Source organism: Sapajus apella, unplaced genomic scaffold (assembly GCF_009761245.1).
Source record: "Sapajus apella isolate SASKATOON/1434 unplaced genomic scaffold, GSC_monkey_1.0 scaffold12, whole genome shotgun sequence".
NCBI classification, from domain to species: Eukaryota; Metazoa; Chordata; class Mammalia; order Primates; family Cebidae; genus Sapajus; species Sapajus apella.
The window spans coordinates 22,720,001-22,742,370 of NW_022436952.1; the positions used below are offsets into that span (position 1 = coordinate 22,720,001).

The 22,370-nt window shown below is 39.2% G+C and overlaps 2 protein-coding genes across 6 annotated transcripts in view; both read left to right on the forward strand.

The window, feature by feature from the left end:
- The window catches only part of LOC116553116 (myosin-3), a 130,800-nt gene that overhangs the window by 97,896 nt on the left and 10,534 nt on the right, over positions 1-22,370 (forward strand). The gene's annotated exons all lie outside the window — the stretch shown is intronic.
- LOC116553115 (myosin-4) overlaps positions 6,752-22,370 on the forward strand; it is a 73,353-nt gene continuing 57,734 nt past the window's right edge. The window contains exons 1-18 of one of the 5 annotated variants that reach the window (XM_032280268.1): positions 6,752-7,077; positions 7,296-7,338; positions 8,806-9,029; positions 9,122-9,265; positions 11,713-11,869; positions 13,069-13,096; positions 13,180-13,294; positions 13,393-13,485; positions 14,024-14,087; positions 14,212-14,310; positions 15,709-15,812; positions 16,334-16,472; positions 16,787-16,905; positions 16,994-17,143; positions 18,131-18,301; positions 18,428-18,737; positions 19,357-19,430; positions 20,596-20,683. In XM_032280268.1, coding sequence (XP_032136159.1) covers positions 8,826-9,029; positions 9,122-9,265; positions 11,713-11,869; positions 13,069-13,096; positions 13,180-13,294; positions 13,393-13,485; positions 14,024-14,087; positions 14,212-14,310; positions 15,709-15,812; positions 16,334-16,472; positions 16,787-16,905; positions 16,994-17,143; positions 18,131-18,301; positions 18,428-18,737; positions 19,357-19,430; positions 20,596-20,683 — 2,059 coding nt within the window. In that variant the 5' untranslated portion in view covers positions 6,752-7,077; positions 7,296-7,338; positions 8,806-8,825. The other 4 variants (XM_032280266.1, XM_032280267.1, XM_032280273.1 and 1 more) reach the window with 4 other exon arrangements.

Genomic DNA, 22,370 nt, shown 5'->3' on the forward strand with positions numbered 1-22,370 from the left:
AAAAAAAAAAAATTATTCCTCAAGACCTAAAAATACTCCTCAGCCTTGGAGTACAGCCTTGTTTTAATCAACTCCTGTCCATGGAACCAGTTGCTTGACCTGGGACAAGCCAAAACTACAAAGAAAAAGCAGCAGTTTTGAGGAAGTTGATCCACATTTGGGAATCTTTGAAATGTCCAGCTCACAGAAATAGCAAAAACCTTTCCTCCCTCAACCATGAGAATTCCACTCCCACCCCAAATCATACTTCTTTTTTTCTCTTCTCTTTTGGGGTTTGGGTTTGCATTTGTTTGTTTGCTTGTGGAGTATGATTTTGGCAGAACAAGATGAAAATTATTTTGATCCAGTTTTTAGTCTTGCAACTGAGATAAAATGGAATTGGGTTAACTGAATAATTTTTGCATTCCTAAAAATTGACTTTGAAAATCATCACAGTCAAATAAAATTAAAACTTCTCAAAAAAATGTTGGTAGATTTTGTTTCAAAGCAAATATGAGATAATTTTGCTGCTCAATAATACAGCATTCTAAATTCATGGAAGTGTTGTTTTGACAATAGCCCCATATTTGGTGGTTAACTTTAAAAATTTTTATTTTTATGGAGATGGGGTCTCACTATGTTGCCTAGGCTGGTCTTGAACCCCTGCACTCAAACAGTCTTTCCACCTTGGTCTCCCAGAGTGCTGGGATTACAGACATCAGCCATCATGCCCAAGCCAAGAGCGTTAAATATTTTATTCAAGTCAAACCCTGGTATCAAGTGTTCAAGGCTCATTGTTGTCACATGCTGAGTAGACTTGGCAGGGCAGGAAAAACAGCCCCTAACTGTTTCCAGCTTCTACAGGCATCAGCAAGAGGAAGGACGCAGGTCACGGAAGTAGGAGAGGGGACAGGTGCCCTGACAATAGGATCAAGCATGGTCAAGAGGGGGCGATCGAGAGCAGAAGGAGGCCAAAGGGAGAAGCCAAAGTGGCTGCGTGGATGTGCGGGATGGAGAACTAATCTGAAAGTATAGAACCGAGTGAAAAATAAGGAAACAAGCAGTCTGTGGTTTGAGAACAAAGATAAAAAGAAGCTGCTCTGGTTAGCCTCATTTGGAGTTCTGGGCCAGAACATGTGTTCTCAATGAGTGAGGTCTGACAACGGCTTCTGATGCATCTGGCCCCAACTGTCTCCCGAGACTTCTTCCTTACATTTATGGTAGACTCCAGTCAGACAAGACTGCTCTCTCTTCCTCAAAGAGACTTCAATTTTTCTTCCTCCCACCTTAGTTGTTTCTGTTTCTGTTTCTGCATCTAGCATTTCTTTCTTCCTGGATCTCCATTTGTTAAATCCTACCCAATTCCTTCATGGATCATCTCAGATGACATTTCTATGTGGCCTTCCCTGATCCTTCAACAGAATGCTACTTCTTCATTAAAGAAATCTGCAGTATATATTTGGCCGGGAACTGTGGCTCACGCCTGTAATCCCAACATTTTGACAGGCCGAGGCCAGGAGTTCAAGACCAGCCTGCCCAAGATGGCGAAACCCCATCTCTATTAAAAATACAAAAATTAGCCAGGCATGTTGGCAGGCGCCTGTAATTCCAGCTACTCAGGAGGCTGAGGCAGAGAACTATTGAACCCGGGAGGCGGAGGTTGCAGTGAGTCAAGATCCCACCACTGCACTTCAGCCTGGGCGAGAGAGAGACTCCATCTCAAAAAAAAAAAAAAAAAAGAAAGAAGGAAATCTGCATCTATTCTGTCAGTCCGTGTGCTAATTTTAAAGAGACTGAGCAAACAGGATAGCAAAGGCTTTGTGGGGAACCTATTCCATGTCATCTCCTTTGGAGCGCTACACTTAAAATTTTCTACATTCTGCAATAACTATTGGCATATTTATCATTTTATCTTCCCCACAATATTGTAAGAGGCCTGGGTAAGGCTAGCAGTTTATGAATGTACATCCTAACAATCAACCTAAAAGTGTTAGACCAATTCTGGAGTGAACTGCACTCAGAGTTACATATATTAGGCATTAAAAGCAATGGAGAATGGGGCAAGAAATCTTGAGTTCCACCCTCATTAGGTAAGCCGTATAATACCCCTCTAGATCATGGTCTCTCAGAAAAGAAAATGAAGAGAATTTATCTGCCCTATCCATACTTCAATATGTATCGATGCCTATATTTGACCAGCATGAGGACTATTGAGTTCATATACATACTGATTATGCCTCTTAATGCCATAATCAAATTAACCCAATAAAAGATGGTAAGTAAATGTTCAAACGTGTAGAAATGAATGCATTTTTTTCTACACTCACTAGTAAGAAATCATTTCTCTTAACTTTCATTCTTTTGCTGTGCTTTTTCCAAACTTTTAGAATATCCATGTACCTATTTTACTTTTGAAGTTAGAAAAACAAACAAACATTAATTTAGTCTTCAGGGAGTTAGTTTTGCTTCTCCCAAAGTTTTCCATGAAGGATCACCAAACTCCCTTATTTACATCCAGATTATGTGCTTTGTGCTGGTGGAACTACTGAGAGCTAGGCCCACTTTCCACTTTCTGAAGCACTTAATAGAATGCTTTACATACAACGAGTCTTTGGATTCTTGGATTTTAATATAGCATCCATCCAGCAACTTCCTATACAATTCTACCCATGAATGCAGATATAAACTTTCTTTCTTCCCACTTATTTCAAATTAGGACTAAACAATGTATTCTTTGAAAGCTAAATTTGGAACTAAAAAGAGTCATGTAATATATGATTAAAATTATATTTGTAATTTATATAAAATTGTATTTAAATACATACGTAAATTTGAATATATTTATATATTTTTATTCAAATTATAAGTGGCTCTGAATTATGTATTTCGACAACTTTATGAGCTCTCCCACAGGACTCTTACTAGCCAATTTTTTTCTTTATAAAGCAAATTTTCAGAAAGTTCTATGATTAGACATTTGGATGTATAGCTCTCTATCAATGGGGCTTTATACATGTGGGTTACTGGTGTGAAGGTACCAAGTTTGAACCAGAAAACCAATGCATTCCTAGGAAACTATCAACACTCATTAACAATGTGGATTGATGAGCCTGAGTTCAGTTTACGGAGAAAAGACAAAAGCAGTCACTGGAAAACTTTCATCTTGAGTCCTGACTCTTCTAAGGCTTAATCTGCCATCTCTTTAATTCTGTGGCCATATTGCTTTTAATCCCATCTGTTCTTTTTTTTTTTTGTTTTTCAATTTTTAGAGGGGATCCTGTTTCTACAAATCATCAATTTTAATTTTTAAAGCAATAATACATGTACCCCACATAAAATTTTGAAAACACAAAAAGTTATGGTATGAAATGTCAGTCTCCCTTCTACCAAGTTAACATTCAGTGCCCCTCTCAAAACATCAGCAGTTAACCAATTTCTTGATCAGTTTTCTATTTCCACCACCAACTCCCTAGCCTGGGCCCTCATTTCTTCTCATTTCTTCACACCTTTCTTAACGTAACAACTGAAAGTGTTTGTCTTTCTGTCGAGGCCAAACTGCCTTTTCTCTATCTGAGGGAATAATTGAAAAAAATGTCTGAATAAGAGCTGAGCTTGATTTTGAATTAAACAATAATATGAAAGACAGGAGGGCATTCCATGGTGGCAGTAGGGAGTCTACCTGAGAGCTTGCCGTACAGCTCTGCTGTGCAAATGTTTACTGAGTAATTGAAATGATTGAGGGAGCATATCTTGTTACAGAAATCAGAAAGAAAACTAGTTTCACTCCAACAGAGACTTCAGAATAAGAATTAACAAGCTATGAGGGGCTATAGTAATCACAACTGTTAATATCAGTTGAATGAGTGATGGGTACCTGGCACTGTTTTCAGCTTCTAAGCACTTCCGTGTCTTATTCACTCCTCACAAACCCCTGTGAGGTACCACTTCCTTATCCCTTTTATAGGGCAGAAAACTGAGTCTTGAGAAGGTTTAGCAAATTTCCAAGGATATAGCTGGTATGTAGTCAAAAGTTAAATCCAGGTCCCAATTTCAGTTGTTGGGGACAAGAATGATTAGGATAAAGAAACCTAGAGCCTCCGGGAATTTATAAACTAGAATTTAGGGGGACTTTCTACATGTCAGTACAATCCTAAGTGTTGATGAGGATCAAGTAGATGCAGAAAATATGGATCCTTTTTTGCAAAGGATTTGTACACCGTATCTTTTAAAGGCTGCCATCACATTGTTCTGAAGGTGACTTGAGCCATCTATTAGTGCTCTCTTGATTTCTCAGATTGTAACCTTCCTGAAGACAAGGTCAGTGGCTGCTGTTCTCTCTGAATGGCACAGACAATGCAAGGAGATTCAGAGAGTAGCAACACTCGATGAGTAGCTGATGCTCATTCCCAAGCTGCCACCACCCCAAAACGTGACAGCTATTCCCAAGTGTGAGCAATGCAAAGTAGAAAGACCCTGACTTATTGCAGCAGTGGTAAAAATACAGTGAAATCAAGAAAAAGACGCAAAATGTCTATATGTCTTTGACCTGTTTACAGAGTGGAAAAGATGATCCTGAATGACATATTCCTTAAGCCTACGTTCTCAGAGAACATTTCGTAGTCACAAATCATGAGCCAAGTGGCACAGGAATAACTAAGGTGTGTCTCTCAACCACTGGGAGCAAGGCTTTGCATGTTCTGCTTTACAGTCAAAAACAATGTATTAGACAGCTGCTACCTATAGAATACAGTATTCACTGAAGGAGTTTACCAACTGAAGAAACAGAATACAGAACCATGAGCTGACTTAAAAGTGAAGATCAGGCTGGGAGCGGTGGCTCATGCCTGTAATCCCAGCACTTTAGGAGGCTGAGGCGGGCGGATCACTTGAAGTCAGGAGTTTGAGACTAGCCTGGCCAAGATGGTGAAACCCCGTCTCTACTAAAAATACAAAAAAATTGCCGGGCATGGTGGAACGTGCCTGTAGTCCCACCTACTCAGGAGGCTGAGGCAGGAGAATCACTTGAACCCAGAAGGCGGAGGTTGCAGTGAGCCGAGATGGCGCCACTGCACTCCAGCCTGGGTGACAGAGCGAGACTCTGTCTCAAAAAAAAAAAAGTGAAGATCATTTCATAAATAACATTAAGTATTTATTAAAACATAAGGAAAATGTCTATCGGCAGCAGACATGGAACAAGAGAATATTAAACTATTGCTGTGGGCACTAAAAATGGCAGTCTAGTTTGAAAAAAACAGCTCTACAACTCACCTTAAAAAAGAGCTTCCCAACCAGTGTGCCTTGGCATCAAAAAGGTAACTGATGTGCCTAAAATGTTGATCTCTTCAGTCTCAGAGTGGCTGGATGGCCAGGGGGTACCACAGCTTTGGGAGGTGGCTCCCAGCTGGGAGAAGGCTGACCAAGGGTTCCTCAGAGTGTTGACTGGGCTGCATTAGAGTTTGACAGCATAACCTATGATCCCTACAGGAGGCAAGCGCAATGGTGGTATTTGCCATGTGCTGGATGGAACCAAGAAGGACTTCAGCAGCCAGCTGAGAATGTAATGCTGTCTTCTGCAGTCAAGAGACCCCTGGAATTGCTGGGAGGGTTGGTGTTCCAGGATGCCTGGGACAAGGCATGCAACCCAGAGAGCATCCAGCCAGAGTAAAGGTGCCATAAGGCTAAGTGGGTTGTACTGGAAGAGGTAGCTCACAGCGATAGCTCCAAACCTTAGACTTTGAAGAGATCAGGTACTTCTGTATATTTGTGACTGGAGTGCCCTTTGACCAACCTAGCAGCTGGGTGACTCCTTTAACCCATGAAGTTTTTGAAGATTAGAGCTTCATTATCCTTTGAAATATTTAATATGAAAGAGAGACTTCAAACGGATTAAAAACTTATTTTCATTATACGAGAATATTCAACATTATATTTTTCAATGAAGGAAAAAGAAGAGCTGTAAATTTTTTAAATACTTCAACAGTGGTAAATGACCTAGTTTTTCATTCTCATCCCTCCTTCTTGGGCAAAGATACCCACTATGTTAATTATCAAGAACACAGATATTGTTTGTATCATTTTTGAAAATTTGATCAGGAAATTTGTGTCATATTTCAAGTATAAAGTCACATACAAACAAGTTTTATTTGTGAGATATAGCTCAAATTTTTCCTTAAGATTTTCAAGAAGGTATTATTTGTAAGTTTCAGATATATTCAGTATTTTATATTTTCCTTAATGCTATGCATATCATATTTATTATATTTCTATTACATAAAGGAATGTTTAAAAAGTTAAAAATGTTCTTTCCAAGCCCTTTATCAACACAGACAAAACCCTTCCACATTACTACACTAATATTGTCATTTTTTCTCAGCATACTATGACACAAAAAATGTTGAAAAGTACTCTCTGATAACGCCTTTGCTACTAGAAAATATTCAGCCTTTTTTTTACTGCAGGCAAGTGAAATGGGCAGGGGGACAGGAAATGGTGTGCTGGGTAAAGGGAACAACTTTGGCAAAAGCAAAAAGGTGAGAGAGCAAGGAAATTCCTAAAACTACAGGAATATTGGCACAACAGAGAGGTCTTTCTATCTCTTTAAGTTGTTGAAGGCACATTGCTCAATTTTGCAGAGCTGGAGAGAAAGAATCAACAGGTAAAAATTAACTCTCACAAAATTAAAATACATATTTGTATTTTATTTATGTGATTTAACATGTGAAATATGCGAAAGTGATGCAAGGCAGGCCTGAATGGTATGCCCAGCAATGCCAAAAAGAAGTTCCGAGGGAAGCCAGGTATCCTGGCTGCCCAGACACGGCCTTTATCCACCAGCTTGAATCTTTCTTTCAGATCATCTTCTCAAATTATCCATAGGAGATTTATCCACATACTCAATAAGAAAAATATTTCTAATTATATCCAACCATTCTTAATATGAATGAGAATTATGTGGGGACGCTAGATTGCCAAGAGGTATTTTGCCAAACAATTCCTTTTGACTTAAGAAAGAAGAGGCAGCTGCATTGTTTCCATAGCTATCCATATAAAAGAGCCCTTGGAATGAGGCTGACTCGTCCTGCTTTAAAAAGCTCCAAGGTAAGTGGGAGCAGGACGGTCTTTCAAGAGGGACACTGGTCACACCGCCCAGTGTAAGCAGCAGCTGCTAGTTCTGGTACTGCTCCTTCTGGAACTCCACATTTTACTTCTCTGAATTTTGTTACTTTCTGTTTACAATAGCAATTAATGCCATAAATGGAATTTTTTCCCCCTCTTTTTGGTCAACTAATCAAGTGCTTTTCCCTTTTCTTTTATAGAACTGTCTCACTCCCAGGCTACATCTTCTCACTTGCTAACAAGGTAAGATTTGGACTAAGCAGTTCCTAGAGGACAATGCAAGAGGCTCTGGGATGGATTTATGTCACTTAGCAACCTTTCAGAGAGTGCTTGTCTCAGTAAATACCTTCTGACAACCGTACTTCAGGAAAGGGGCTAGAAAGGGAGGGCTGTCCTTTCAGAACAATGCACACATCCTCATTTATGGCTCAAGCATCGGTGGGGTGACATTTGAGCAAGGGAATCGCTTTTAATAAATATATTGTCTGTGCAGGAAAAAAAAGTCTACCCTCAGATTCCCTTGCTAAAAATCTCAAATTTGATAAAAATGTATCCTGCTGTTAGAATTCACTTAGTAAACATCATAACCAACAGATTAAAAAGGAAGTAAGTAGGACAATGCTTCCTTTAAACTTTTTATAGCCCTTGCAAAAAGTCGCCTTACACAATGCTGAGTGCTATGGCACTTTTGTTACACATAATAGAGGTATTTATCTACCCTGCCACTATGTACTGCACTTCTAATGGGAGAGACTAGGAGAAATATTACAAATGAGTTTCAAGTAATTTGATCACGTAATGACCGCAGTAGCATTCTTTGCCAAACCTTTCATTCTACTGATACCACTGGCAACCTGCAGATAACACAGAATGGAGCAAACAGGGCCTGCATGCTTCAAAGGAAAATTTGGAATAGCAAAGGGAGCCCTTCAATGTAGAAGAATAAGGTTAACGTTTGCTATTGTTTTTATCCTTAATTAGTTTAAATGGGTTAAACTGATTATCTGTATTTAATATGCAAAAAAATTATGTTAGAGAAACTACACTAAGCACCCAACCTAAAAGAAAAAAAGTAAACAAAATTGTAATCTCCCATAAACCACAGAACTTGAACAAATCTGACTGAACAGGTAAAGGAGGAAATAAAGTTCTCTTACATTACATTCAAGACATGGAATTTTGTGACATAATAATTCGTGACATCTTATATATATAAATGGTAGCCTAAACAATTGCAAATTACTTTCTCAGTCATCATTTAAATCTCTTTTTCAAAGTATCTTCATCATTTATTGAGTTGTGAATTAAGAAAGGCAGAATTTATAATCCCAATTCTAAAGATGGAGTCACTTAGGCTCAAAAAAAATTAAGTGACATACCCAAGGTCACAAGCTACTTGACGAGCATTGACTTGTGAAGTCCCGACTTGACATCAGGACTGTAACTCAGTTCCCGATGAGAATGTGAGTCTTGGAGGATGAAAGAAGGTAACGGATGCAAAGCCCTGAATACGGTATTGGGTACGCAGAGACCACCTGATGCATTTTCATTCTTGTGATTATGTTTATCTCAGTAACTACAGCCTGGTGAACACCGGAGACCTGCCTAGTGAAATTTCCAACTGGGCCCATGAAATACAACAAATATTAAGATTTACTGGTATACATGGCAATCCAGACTCTCTAATGTGAAAAGTTTTCTCTCCTTTAGGACCTCTAAGTTCAGCAGCCATGAGTTCAGACTCAGAAATGGCTGTTTTTGGGGAGGCTGCTCCTTACCTCCGAAAGTCTGAAAAGGAGCGCATTGAGGCCCAAAATAGGCCCTTTGATGCCAAAACATCTGTCTTTGTGGCGGAGCCCAAAGAATCCTTTGTCAAAGGGACCATCCAGAGCAGAGAAGCAGGAAAAGTGACGGTGAAGACTGAAGGAGGAGCGGTGAGTAGAATCCCAGGAGCGTGCCACATTTGATTGATTTTTTTTTTTTGATCACTCAATTAATGTGAAGGATTATCTTTCCTGTTTACCAGACTCTGACAGTGAAGGACGATCAGGTTTATCCCATGAACCCTCCCAAATATGACAAGATCGAGGACATGGCCATGATGACTCACCTGCATGAGCCTGCTGTGCTGTACAACCTCAAAGAGCGTTATGCAGCCTGGATGATCTACGTGAGTGGCCCCTGCCAGTGCTCTTTATAATCATCCTCATGTACTCTACCGTCCCACTTCATCCACTGAGCACAAATAGGTCACAAGTAGTGACCCATTTCACTTTCATCACAGCATAACTAGTTAAAAGCCTTCATTATTGCTATTGTAAAGCTCAGCTCAACAGCCAGCTCTACCTCGTTTTCCCATCCAAAGCTGGGGAAGGCCACTGTCCATGTTGACTGGGTTGGCCATGAAACCCTTAAACAGGCATTTGAGCAGCTACTGCTTATTTTTCAATCACTTGCCATCTTCCCCATTCCTCCTCCCCATTCCAGCTGCAGAATCATCAGAGTGAAAAAATAAACATGTCTTAACACTTTAAACATTTTTAATTTTAATTTTTTTTTTTTTTGAGACAGAGTCTTACTCTATCTCCCAGGCTGGAGTACAGTGGTATGATCTCAGCTTACTATAACCTCTGCCTCCTGCGATTCTTATGCCTCAGCCTCCAGAGTAGCTGGGATCACAGGCGTATGCTATCATGCCTGGCTAATTTTTTTTGTTTTGTTTTGTTTTGTTTTTTTAGTAGAGACAGGGATTCATCATGCTGCCCAGGCTGGTCTCAAACTCCGGTGCTCAAACAATCTGCCTGCCTTGCCTCCAAAAGTACTGGGATTACAGGTGTGCGCCATCACACCCGGCCTAAAATCCTTTTTTTTTTTTTAAAAAAAAAAAAAACAAATTTCACTCGTTTTCACTCCCCTAAAATAACAGCAATTTGTATCTGTGTGTTCTGGTCCCTTCTATCTGCAATGCCACCTCCTCGATGAAACCTTTCCCACTTCCCCAAGCAGTCAGATGTTCTGCCCTTTTGTTTCAGTCCCTGCAGTAACACTGACCATGTTTCTCCTTGATCATTCATTTACATGACTGTCTCCTACATCGACCGGGGATTCCTCCAGGGACATCATCTCATTTATCCGATTTCATTTCTACTGTCTGGCAAAGGCCTGCAGATAATACACATGCAGTAAATATTTTTAAATTGAATTTATTATGTTACATTCATATTTTTGCATAGTTTAGCCAGTGCTGATAGTTAGGCAACACCTATGCAAATGTACCTAGTATTGATGGTTAGCATCCAGTCTAACTGGTTGGTACCTGTCTTGAACCAATCATCAAAGACTTTTAAAATCCCCTCTTGTAATCATCATGTATATATATCATTTTGTGTTCTGTTTCCTCATAACTTAAAAATATTTTGTAAATATTTTCCAAGTGTTGCTGTATACATTCATGTTTACTTTTTAAAATGCCTGCATCATATTCTCTTAAAAGATTTACCATAGTTCACCTAGCCATTTCCTTACTGTTAGGCACTTAGCTTATGTCCAAATTTATGTTCTCATGTATTTGAATTGTCTTAATGCTGCAAAGAATATATATACTCATTTCCATAAAACAATACAAGGTTTCATATCCTAATTTTTACTTTTTTGAGGCAGAGGCTTGTACTGTCACTGGGGCTGGAGTGCAGTGGCACAATCTCTGCTCACTGCAATCTCCACCTCCCCACTTCAAGCAATTCTCCTGCCTCAGCCTCCTGAGTAGCTGGGATTACAGGTGCCCACCACCACACCTGGCTAATTTTTCAGATTTTTTTTTTTTTTTTTTTTTTTTTGAGACAGAGCCTTGCTCTGTCACCAGGCTGGAGTGCAGTGGCACAGTCTCGGCTCACTGCGACCTCCACCTCCTGGGTTCAAGTGATTCTTCCACCTCAGCCTCACGAGTAGCTGGGATCACAGGCACGTGCCACCACGCCCGGCTAATTTTTCTACTTTTAGTAGAGACGGGGTTTCATCATGTTGGCCAGGCTGGTCTTGAACTCCTGATCTCGTGATTCTCCTCCCTCGGCCTTCCAAAGTGCTGGGATTACAGGCATAAGCCACTGTGCGTGGCCATTTTTAAAAAACATGTATTTCTTCTTCTGCTATGTAAAAATCATTGTAAAAAGCCCCGAGGGCAGCAAGCAATAAGAAATCTGAATTGTAGTCATTTCCCTAGGATTCTGCTATCACATTGTTGAATCTGCCAACTAGTTTTCATGCTGATACCTTGAAGAAATAAAACTACTCATTTAAAGTGCTCCTCTTTGTTAAAATTCAATTAATTTCCAGACAAGCCTGGGCAACAAAGTGAGTCTTTATTTCTACAAAAAGTATATACAAAATTAGCTGGGCATGGTGATGCATGCCTGTAGTCCCAGCTTCTTGGGAAGGTGAGGTGGGAGGATTGCTTGAGCCCAGGAGGTTGAGGCTGCAGTGAGCTGAGGTAGCACCATTGCACTCCAGCCTGGGTGACGGAGCAAGACTCTGTCTCAAAAATAACATTCAATTAATAAGTTAATTGCACAATAACAGGAAAGGTCTTTGGGTGCTTATTCTATTTTTTCATTTTCATAGACCTACTCAGGCCTCTTCTGTGTCACTGTCAACCCCTACAAGTGGCTGCCGGTGTATAACCCCGAGGTGGTGGGTGCCTACCGAGGCAAAAAGCGCCAGGAGGCCCCGCCCCACATCTTCTCCATCTCTGACAACGCCTATCAGTTCATGCTGACCGGTGAGTGAACCAAATGCTTTGCAAGTGCATAAACCTTTTAGAATAGAACCATAGGAGAACGAGACTCTAGGCAACCCCAACACATTCTTTGAGCTCATCTCTTTTAGTTGAGGCTGGTGTACTTATGAAGGAGAAAGTCCAGGAAGGGGAGAAAGGCTGATTTGTAATCCTTAATATTACATAATTGCTAACGATCTCTTAAATTCTAAAAAGGCAAGAGGCTAGCCATAGTTAGTTAATATACTTTTGAATGACTCAGAAACTCAAATAAATATGAGTAAAAATACAACCATTTCTGTGTGTATGTGTATATACACGAACACCCATGCATACATAATCACACATAGAAACTGTGTCTCCATTACTATGAACCAAAAAACAGAAGAGTAAAACTTGACTCTGTGGTTTCTGCCTCAGCATCCTAAATTGTGACAGATAAAGGTCTCTCTATATTAAGGATGCTGTTGTCCTTTGCCCAGAACCAACCTGAACAGGCTCCAGATTTAAGGTATATTTGGTATTAAGAAGTTACATGTTGAATCTGCTTCCTACAATATCGTCTTGGCTAGATCAATCTAAAGTGCTTGTGGCACCTTGGAAGGGGCTTAGAGAATTCCTGTTCAGAGAGTAAAACATTAAACAAAATTTTACCTCTTCCTAAAAATATGATTAAAGCTATATTTCTAAAGCTGTCACCTTTACTATACTTACTCCTTCTCGCACACTAAAAATACCTCTAATGCTCATTCTTCATTACGTCTTGCACCCACACTTTATATATGTCCCTAACTTAAATCATCATTTCAACCTAACCAAAGAGCCAAGTCTACTTTTGGTGTTTATTTAGTGACAAGAGTATTAAAAAGAAAAAGTGTGGTGCTTCAGGAATACACAGCCATGTGGTCATCACTTATAAACATCACTTTCAAACATTTTCCTTCATCATAGAATTTTTTTTCCTCAAATGAAATACTTGTTGGAAGATTTGAACATACGCTGATAAAAGTGGTGGTGTTCTGTTGAAATGGGTGCATGTGTGCTAAAGCTGGGGAGGGACGAAGTGGTAGGCCTAGAGCCTGCCAAGCCCTAAAGATTGCAAAGGCCAGACTGAATAATATTGAGTTCATTTCACTTTACTTTACTTATCATTTATAAATATGTAGGAAAACAGTATTAAATGTCTATAATTTCTTTTGTAGACCGAGAGAATCAGTCAATCCTGATCACGTAAGTAGATTTTATGCCTTCTTTACATGGCTGTGATAGCTGCTAGCTTTGAGACCACACCTGATTGAGTTTTGATTTGACAGCGGAGAATCTGGTGCAGGGAAGACTGTGAACACCAAGCGTGTCATCCAGTACTTTGCAACAATTGCAGTTACTGGGGAGAAGAAGAAGGAAGAGCCTACTTCTGGCAAAATGCAGGTGAGTCTGATTGTCACAGTCAGAATATAGGCTTTGTCGGGACTCTCAGGTAGGAAATTCCCAAGCCCCAGATGCAAGGACTGCTCTTTCCCTTGCAGGGGACTCTGGAAGATCAAATCATCAGTGCCAACCCCCTACTGGAGGCCTTTGGCAATGCCAAGACCGTGAGGAATGACAACTCCTCTCGCTTTGTAAGTCTCTTGGACACGCTAATAGATACTGTTCACTGGTCAAAATTTTTGAGATGTTTGTAAATATATTCTCTGAATCTTTTTCATTCCCATTATACTACATTATTGTTCTTTCCTTTTCCTCTGAGCATGTAATAACACGGATCAGAGCTTCATCTTGAAGGATATGTGACCTTTTCTTATCTGTCATGATCTACAATTATTCACTATTTTAAAATTTTTATTTATTTTTAATTTACAAATAATAATTGTATTTACAAAATAAAATGTGATGTTTTGATATGTTATGTGTACATTACAGAATGATTAACATACTAATTAACATATCCATTACTTCCCATACTTAATAAATATTTACAATTTTTCAATCAAAGATAAAACTCTTCCACTTATAAAATAGGAGATACACCTTTTTCTACCTGATACAAATGTTCTCTTAATTGATTTAATATTAAAGTACGAGCATCAAATGTTTTGAATTTCTCAAAGATTTGATATTATATAAAAACAAGGTACTAATATTAGTTTTTATTTCAAGGGTAAATTCATCAGAATCCATTTTGGCACTACAGGAAAACTGGCATCTGCTGATATTGAAACATGTAAGTGTTCAGATCCGTTTAAAATCATTTCTGCTTCTTATGATCTAAAATACTGACCAAAAATCAAATTCACATGTCAAATGAATTGCTACACATTTCTTATTTGTTACTTGTTTCCTTCCAGATCTGTTAGAGAAGTCTAGAGTTACTTTCCAGCTTAAGGCTGAGAGAAGTTATCATATTTTTTATCAGATTACATCAAACAAGAAACCAGAACTAATTGGTAAGAAATGTCATAATTCTTTTTCAGAATTACTGCATCAGTACCTATCAATGCATAGTCCAACCTAGTATTCTATGACTGAATTTTGGAAAGTTTATATGTCATTTTGTTTTTTAAAATAGCTTTGTGAATTTGGTAAAAATTTACATGTGCTCTTTAGAAAAATTCAAAGGAAAGTGGGCAAGCACAGTGGCTCATGCCTGTAATCCCACCCAGCACTTTGGGAGGCCGAGGCAGGCAGATCATGAGGTCAAGAGGTTGAGATCAGTCTGGCCAACATGGTGAAACACTATCTCTACTAAAAATACAAAAATTAGCTGCGTGTGGTGGTGCACACCTGTAGTCCCAGCTAGGCAGAAGGCAGGAGAATCATTTGAACCTGGGAGGCGGAGGTTGCAGTGAGCTGAGATTGCACCACTGTACTCCAGCCTGGCGACAGAGCAAAACTCTGTCTTTATAAAAGAAAAATTCAAAGAAAAGCAAAAGGAAAACTGAAAATAACATCTCTAATTGCTACCACTGTGAAATAACCACCATGAACTCACTTGAATAAATATCACTCTAATCATTTTCTATATACATATCTCTACATATAGATATGTACATACAATTTTCATAACTGAAATCAGTTACATGCTCTCCTGTAATCTACTTTTTTGCTTAGCAATTATATATCATAGCCATTTCCATGTCACTAAATAGACATCCACATTATTATTTCTAATAGTTACATAGTGTTCTATTCTAGAAATAAGCATAATTTACTTAACCATACCCTCTTTACAGATAGCAATTATTTCCAGTTCTGGATTGTATATAGTGAACACTATAGTGACCCAGCTTTTCCCATTATGTGATTATTCTCTTCGGATTACAGTAGTTTTCTTTGTTTGTTTTAGTTTGTTGAGATGGAGTCTCACTTTGTTGCCCAGGCTGGAGTACAATGGCGTGATCTTGGCTCGCTGCAACCTCTGCCTCCTGGGTTCAAGTGATTCTCCCTGCCTCAGCCTCCTGAGTAGCTGGGATTACAGGCATGCACCACCACACCTGGCTAATTTTCGTACTTTTAGTAGAGATGGGGTTTCACCATGATGTCCAGGCTGGTTTTGAACTCCTGACCTCAGGTGATCCGAACACCTCAGCCTCCCAAAGTGCTGGGATTACAGGCATGAGCCACCGCACTTGACCAGTTTTTTGTTTTTTTTTTCAAATAAGATTTATAAGAGCACCATGACATCAACTTCAAGTATTTGTGATGGTGCCTAATACCCTTTAAATGCTTCTTCAGTGCCCATCAGTTATCAACCAAGCATCATATAGTGCCTCACAATTTATCTAGAAATCTCTTCCCTTAATGAAGATAATTATACTTATCTTTACTCTGTTTCTTGTACTTAGAAATGCTTCTGATTACCACAAACCCATATGATTACCCATTTGTCAGTCAAGGGGAGATCAGTGTGGCCAGCATCGATGATCAGGAAGAACTGATGGCCACAGATGTAAGTAGAACACAAGACTATTGGAATTATCATGGTGGGTCAGAGTAATGGTGATCCAGATCAATATTCAGTGTCCAGTAGAAATGGCAAAGGAAGATTCAAGGATGCACATGGACATGCCCCTTGGAGTCAAATGAAAAGAGCATGATGTGCCCCTATAGCATTTTACTTACCCTTTACATTCTTCTAAAGATCTATCATTTCTGAATTTCTAAACTATTTTTTTTTTGCAATTGACTTGCATTAGATCCTTACCATCTCTCAAAATAACAAGTTTCTTAGATTTACTATTCTTATTCTCTGTTCTAAGTTCACTTTTTGAATCTTCAGAAGGTATGCTCCTGTAATTCTAATGCTCTGTGCTGGCCTCTGGTTGACCAAGTCTCTATATACCCAATCTGAGGGGTTCCTTGTGTCCATTAGTACTGCTAGTTTCCTTAGGCCAGCAATGGGAACATGGACTATTAACAGTGAGTGTGTGGGTCACAACCTAACAGCTATCCTATTGGTTATTTTGACAGAGTGCTATTGATATTTTGGGCTTTACCAATGAAGAAAAGGTCTCCATTTACAAGCTCACGGGGGCTGTGATGCATTATGGGAACTTGAAATTTAAGCAGAAGCAGCGTGAGGAGCAAGCAGAGCCAGATGGCACCGAAGGTACCAACTAAGTCACCCATGTGATTTTGCATTTGTTTGAAAATCACACTTAACTCATTATCTGTAAATTTTCCTAGGGAAGGTAAATTCACTTTTAAGAATTACAGTATCTGTATACCTAAATACCATGCCATGGGAAGCATGAACAAACTACCATGTAATCAAAAACTTGAACTTAGTGATAAAAATCGGTAAGGATACTCAGAAAGATATATTTAAAACACTGCATAATATAATTGTAGTTTAAAAGTATTTTTAAGGAAGTGGGTTTCTTTGAGCCATAATAACATTGTTCTATTCTTTCTTCTTTTTAGTTGCTGACAAGGCGGCCTATCTCCAGAGTCTGAACTCTGCGGATCTGCTCAAAGCCCTCTGCTACCCGAGGGTCAAGGTTGGCAATGAGTATGTCACCAAAGGCCAGACTGTAGAGCAGGTAAGTGCAGAATTCAAATTAACTGCTGGGATGAAAGCATTTTCACAGGCCTCTAACAACTTTGAGAGTTATATCTTTGTCTTTTAAGGTGACCAATGCGGTGGGCGCTCTGGCCAAAGCCGTCTATGAGAAGATGTTCCTGTGGATGGTCACCCGCATCAACCAGCAGCTGGACACCAAGCAGCCCAGGCAGTACTTCATAGGGGTCTTGGACATCGCTGGCTTTGAGATTTTTGATGTGAGTTGATAGCTGGCTGATGAGAGGATTTTACTGTTTATATATATGAGAGGATTTTTATTGTTGTTTATAAGAAATAACAATACACTTAATAAGGACTCCTCAACTTGCTATATGATCCAAAAGGAGTTCTGCATTAGCTTAGTGCAATGGAATTGGAGGTCTATTTGAAGAAATAGAGACAAGCAGAACTGAGAAACATTAATAATTTAGAGCCAGCATTAACAAATGCAATTAGCTTTTAAGACTCATTAGTATGATATCATGAAATAAAAATTCATATTTGATTATGAAATATATTTTTCTTGATTATAGTTTTCAAGAAGTTTAAACTTTTTTCTTCTAATTATACAAGCAAAACTTGGGCACTGCAGAGGATATAGACGATCCCAAGGAAAAAGATTCCACATAATTCTACTATTTATATATAATGTTAACATTTTGGTGAATTTTTAAACATACAAGTGTGTATTATCATACTGTATATAATACTTGGCATCTTGACTTTTTTTCATTTCACCTTAAAGAGTAACGGGGGGGTGGCAATTATAGCTTACTTGCATGCTGACCATGTGACTATCATGCAAGGTAGACTCCTCCCAGCCAGCTTCTCATGGGTTGTAAGTTGGCTCCTAAATAAGTCAACAGAAAACTATAAACCTTCTGGAAAGTGTCGAAGATAATGGGAATAAACACAGGATGATTAAGTAGGTACCCAGGAAAATATCTGAATAAACTTAAGCAAATGCAGAAAAACAATATCATTATGATAGGATTTTCTACAAAATTGCAGCAGAAAAATGGTAGATTCCACATGCCCTCAAACTTCCATACTTTTCATCTTTTATTTCAAAGTCTCTTCAATCCAGTGATTTTAACATCTATAATATAAAGGCTCTTGACACATTTTTTTTATATGGAAAAGTTCTGTCTTTTAAAAAATGCTCAATTTGCTTAAGAGAGAAGTAAACACATCTATTTATTTAGTTCAACAGCCTGGAGCAGCTGTGCATCAACTTCACCAACGAGAAACTGCAACAGTTTTTCAACCACCACATGTTCGTGCTGGAGCAGGAGGAGTACAAGAAGGAAGGCATCGAGTGGACATTCATTGACTTCGGGATGGACCTGGCTGCCTGCATCGAGCTCATCGAGAAGGTTGGTTTTGCATTTCAGAAACCATATTTGGTGGCAACTATATTATTCACTGCTTCTCATTTTAATTCCATAGACAGAGAAAAGAATAAATAGAAGTACGACTTTGTGTTGTGGTCTGCTTTTTAGCCCATGGGCATCTTCTCCATCCTGGAAGAGGAGTGCATGTTCCCTAAGGCAACAGACACCTCCTTCAAGAACAAGCTGTACGAACAGCATCTGGGCAAGTCTGCCAACTTCCAGAAGCCCAAGGTGGTCAAAGGCAAGGCTGAGGCCCACTTCTCTCTGATTCACTATGCTGGCACTGTGGACTACAACATTACTGGCTGGCTGGATAAAAACAAGGACCCCCTGAATGACACTGTGGTTGGGCTGTACCAGAAGTCTGCAATGAAAACTCTAGCCACTCTCTTCTCTGGCGCTCAAACTGCTGAAGCAGGTAATGTTCAAATATTAATAATAGCCTCTAGGTATTACAACATGTGATGTTAGATTGAAGCTGGTCATCTCTTAGGCCTGACAGAAGGGTTGCAGACCAAACTCCTGGTTCCATCAAGTATTGAACAGATAGGATGACTTGTAATTATACATTTGTGACTCACTCTACTACTGACAGGAGCCCAATTGCAGAATCAGAGAGGAATTATCAGGCTCTTGACCAATGAAGAGCCTCAGCTTCTACGATTCTCTCCTACTTCTTCCACATCTGCAGGATACAGAATGTCAGAGTATAAATCTGCGACAGCAGAGTGGCAAACTTCTGCCTCACAATACTAACTTCTATCAATGATTTTTGAGTTAGTGCTCCCGACATGTCCTAATATTAGGGAATCCCTCTCTGTACAATCAGGTGAATATCCTTGGCCTCATTTCCCACTGGAGAAAGAATCACACATAAGTGGATGCAAACTTAGTTGAAAAATAAGATTCATTCAGGCTCAAACAGAGAGGCCAGCTGAGTAGGAAAAAAGCTCCACTTGATGAACACAGAAATCAGCAAATAGACAAGAGGTAGCCCTGCGAATTCAAAACTATATTTCTTTTCTTCCTTTCTTCAGAGGCAAGTGGAGGGGCCAAGAAAGGTGGTAAGAAGAAGGGCTCTTCTTTCCAGACCGTGTCTGCCCTTTTCAGAGTAAGGAAGAAATAGTTTTCGACATTCTCCAGTTGCTTTGGGAATCTGTTGTTGTTGCTGTTGTTTTTAACCTGGGTCTATTTTTCTGAATTTCTATTTTGTTCTAAGGATATATTTATCTATTCATCTGATAATATCACATTATATTTATTAAAATTAATTTATAATATGCTTTGAAATCTTGCTGGGCAGAATTTCCCTCATTGTCTTTTCTTTTTTTTAAATTTGTTGTTTATTTCAGTAGGTTTTTGGGGAACAGGTGGTGTATGGTTACATGCGCAAGTTCTTTAGTGGTGATTTCTGTGATATTGGGGCACCCATCACCAGAGCAGTGTACACTGCATCCAACGTGTAAAATGTGCATTTAAAAGTACAAGATCATTCCCTGAGTAAATGATTGATAGTAGCTGGTGACTCTGTTGATCTAACTTTGGAAAGAAGGGATTTAAATTACTCAGAAATTATTAGTTCACTTTTCATGCTAAGTCAAATAATGAGAAATGTTTTACAGAGAATTTTATAGACCATAATACTCTGCCATTCATAATCTAGCTGAGCTATGAGAAAGAGGAATGACATGAACTCAGAGACACTAAAAGACATCAGTATGGCTAATAAACTCATAAACTCTAGCAGCAAATCTGCAGTGAAGCTAATATGGTATCCTTGCTCTTAATTGAGTCAATTTTCAATTATAATTGGTAGGATTGCTCCCCTATGATAATCTCTATCCCCTAAAAATTGATAGAGCTAGAAAAGGGAAGCTATATTATAAGGAAAAAGTCCACATGTGATGCAGGCTTCCATTTCCTTATTGGCAAACTATGGAATTTAGAAGAAAGAGCAATCATCTGGCATGGGAAGGCAATGGCCTTGTAAATATATGTGTGTGGCCAGGGACCAGGGTAGGAAGAAGGATAGTGTTGGTATAAACTGAAGAGAGGAACATGCCAGGATGCTTTCTATGTGTAACTCCTAGAAACCCAAGTGCAGAAAGATCTGCTGAGGAGGAAAATATATCTCAGGAGAAGCATTCAAGGTGTTGCCTTATAAGAACGCAGTCCATACTGGTATTCGACTCAGCTATATTGACTTTATAGACACCAATAACTGCTCATATCCATGTCTAGAGTATAAGATGACACAATTTCTCCTGATTTTATAGGAGAATTTGAACAAGCTGATGACCAACCTCAGGAGTACCCATCCTCACTTTGTGAGGTGCATCATCCCCAATGAGACTAAAACTCCTGGTAAGAAGTTCTATTATAAAAGTGCAAAGGGTGACTGCCACACCTCCTTTTTAACAGCTATGCAGTGAAATAAATATGCATTTTTAGGTGCCATGGAGCATGAACTTGTCCTGCACCAGCTGAGGTGTAACGGTGTGCTGGAAGGCATCCGCATCTGTAGGAAAGGATTTCCAAGCAGAATCCTTTACGCAGACTTCAAACAAAGGTCAGTTTCTCCTGAATATAGTGTATCCTAAAGTTTAATATGAACAAATTTAATGCAAGCAAAACAATTTCGTGAAACATATGCCTCTACTTGTTGGTTTTGTCAAAAAAAGAAGTTAAAAAAATCATGAGTCTCAAGTCTCAAACACTTTGTTTTTTGAGACAAAGTCTTGCTCTGTTGCCCAGGCTAGAGTGCAGTGGTGCAATCTCAGCTTACTGTAACCTCTGCCTCCCAGGTTCAAGTGATTCTCCTGCCTCAGCCTCCCCAGTAGCTGGGATTACAGGCATGTGCCACCATGCCTGGCTAATTTTTATATTTTTAGTAGAGATGGGGTTTCACCATGTTGGCCAACCTGGTCTCGAACTCCTGACCTCAGGTGATCCACCCGCCTCAGCCTCCCAAAGTGCTGGGATTACAGGCGTGAGCCACCACACCCAGACTCAAACACTTTTACAATATAAAAATACAATATTTTAAGCACTTTGTAGAATTTTCATTGAATTTGCCAGCCTCTTGGCTTAGCTCAGAGATGTACACATTAACTCCAATAATGATAAGAATGACCTTTTTGAGTACTTAATATGTTTAGATTACCTTGTTTAATCCTCACCAAAACACAGTAGAAGTAGGTACTAGTAAGACATCATTTTATAGATGAATAAGCTGAGGCTCAGGGAGATGAAGGTACTTGCCCAAAGTCATACTTAAAAAGTGGTTGAGTTAGAAACTCTTTCATACAAGCATAGCTACTCATTTTCTGTCATTCCCTTTGGTATTATTTACATTTGTCTTTTCCTCTCACATATTAGATTCCCAGTGTTTCCCGGAGGCAGAGGGAACAGGTCACAATGACTGCTCCTCAGGTCCTTTTTCTCCACTCTAGACAAGCTTATCTTGAGAATCAGAAAAGGCGGAGGTGGGGAAGGACTTGGATAGCAGCTGCCAGAAGCTGATCTCTCCTAGAAAGTGCCACCTGGGTCAGGTGGCACTGACAGAGAATTCCAGGGCTCAAGATTCAAAGCACGTCTAAGTTTGATTTGAGGTGATTAGGATATTTCCCAATATGTAAAGTGTACTCTCTACCAAATTCTTCAATGAAAGTAGCTCTCTTGGATTCACGGCCTTAAAAAGCAAATGCATCTAGTAAAGATAACACATTACATTTTATTGGTTAGCCACACCACAATGTGAATGAGATTACAGAACCCTTTCCTAAGGACAGGATCTGATGAGATGAAAGGAAAGTTACACCTGTGAGGAAAAGCAAAATGGAGTAAAAATCGGTCGCAATTTTCACATTCATATAGACAATGTACTCTGCGTGAACAAAGAATAATAATTTTTTTTAAAGTTCTTGTTTAAAAAGTGAATCATTTAATGTTTAGCTACTATTTGTGTCATCAGTAAACTAGTTTTTAAAAGCTGTATGTACTTTAACAGATACAAGGTATTAAATGCAAGTGCGATCCCTGAAGGACAATT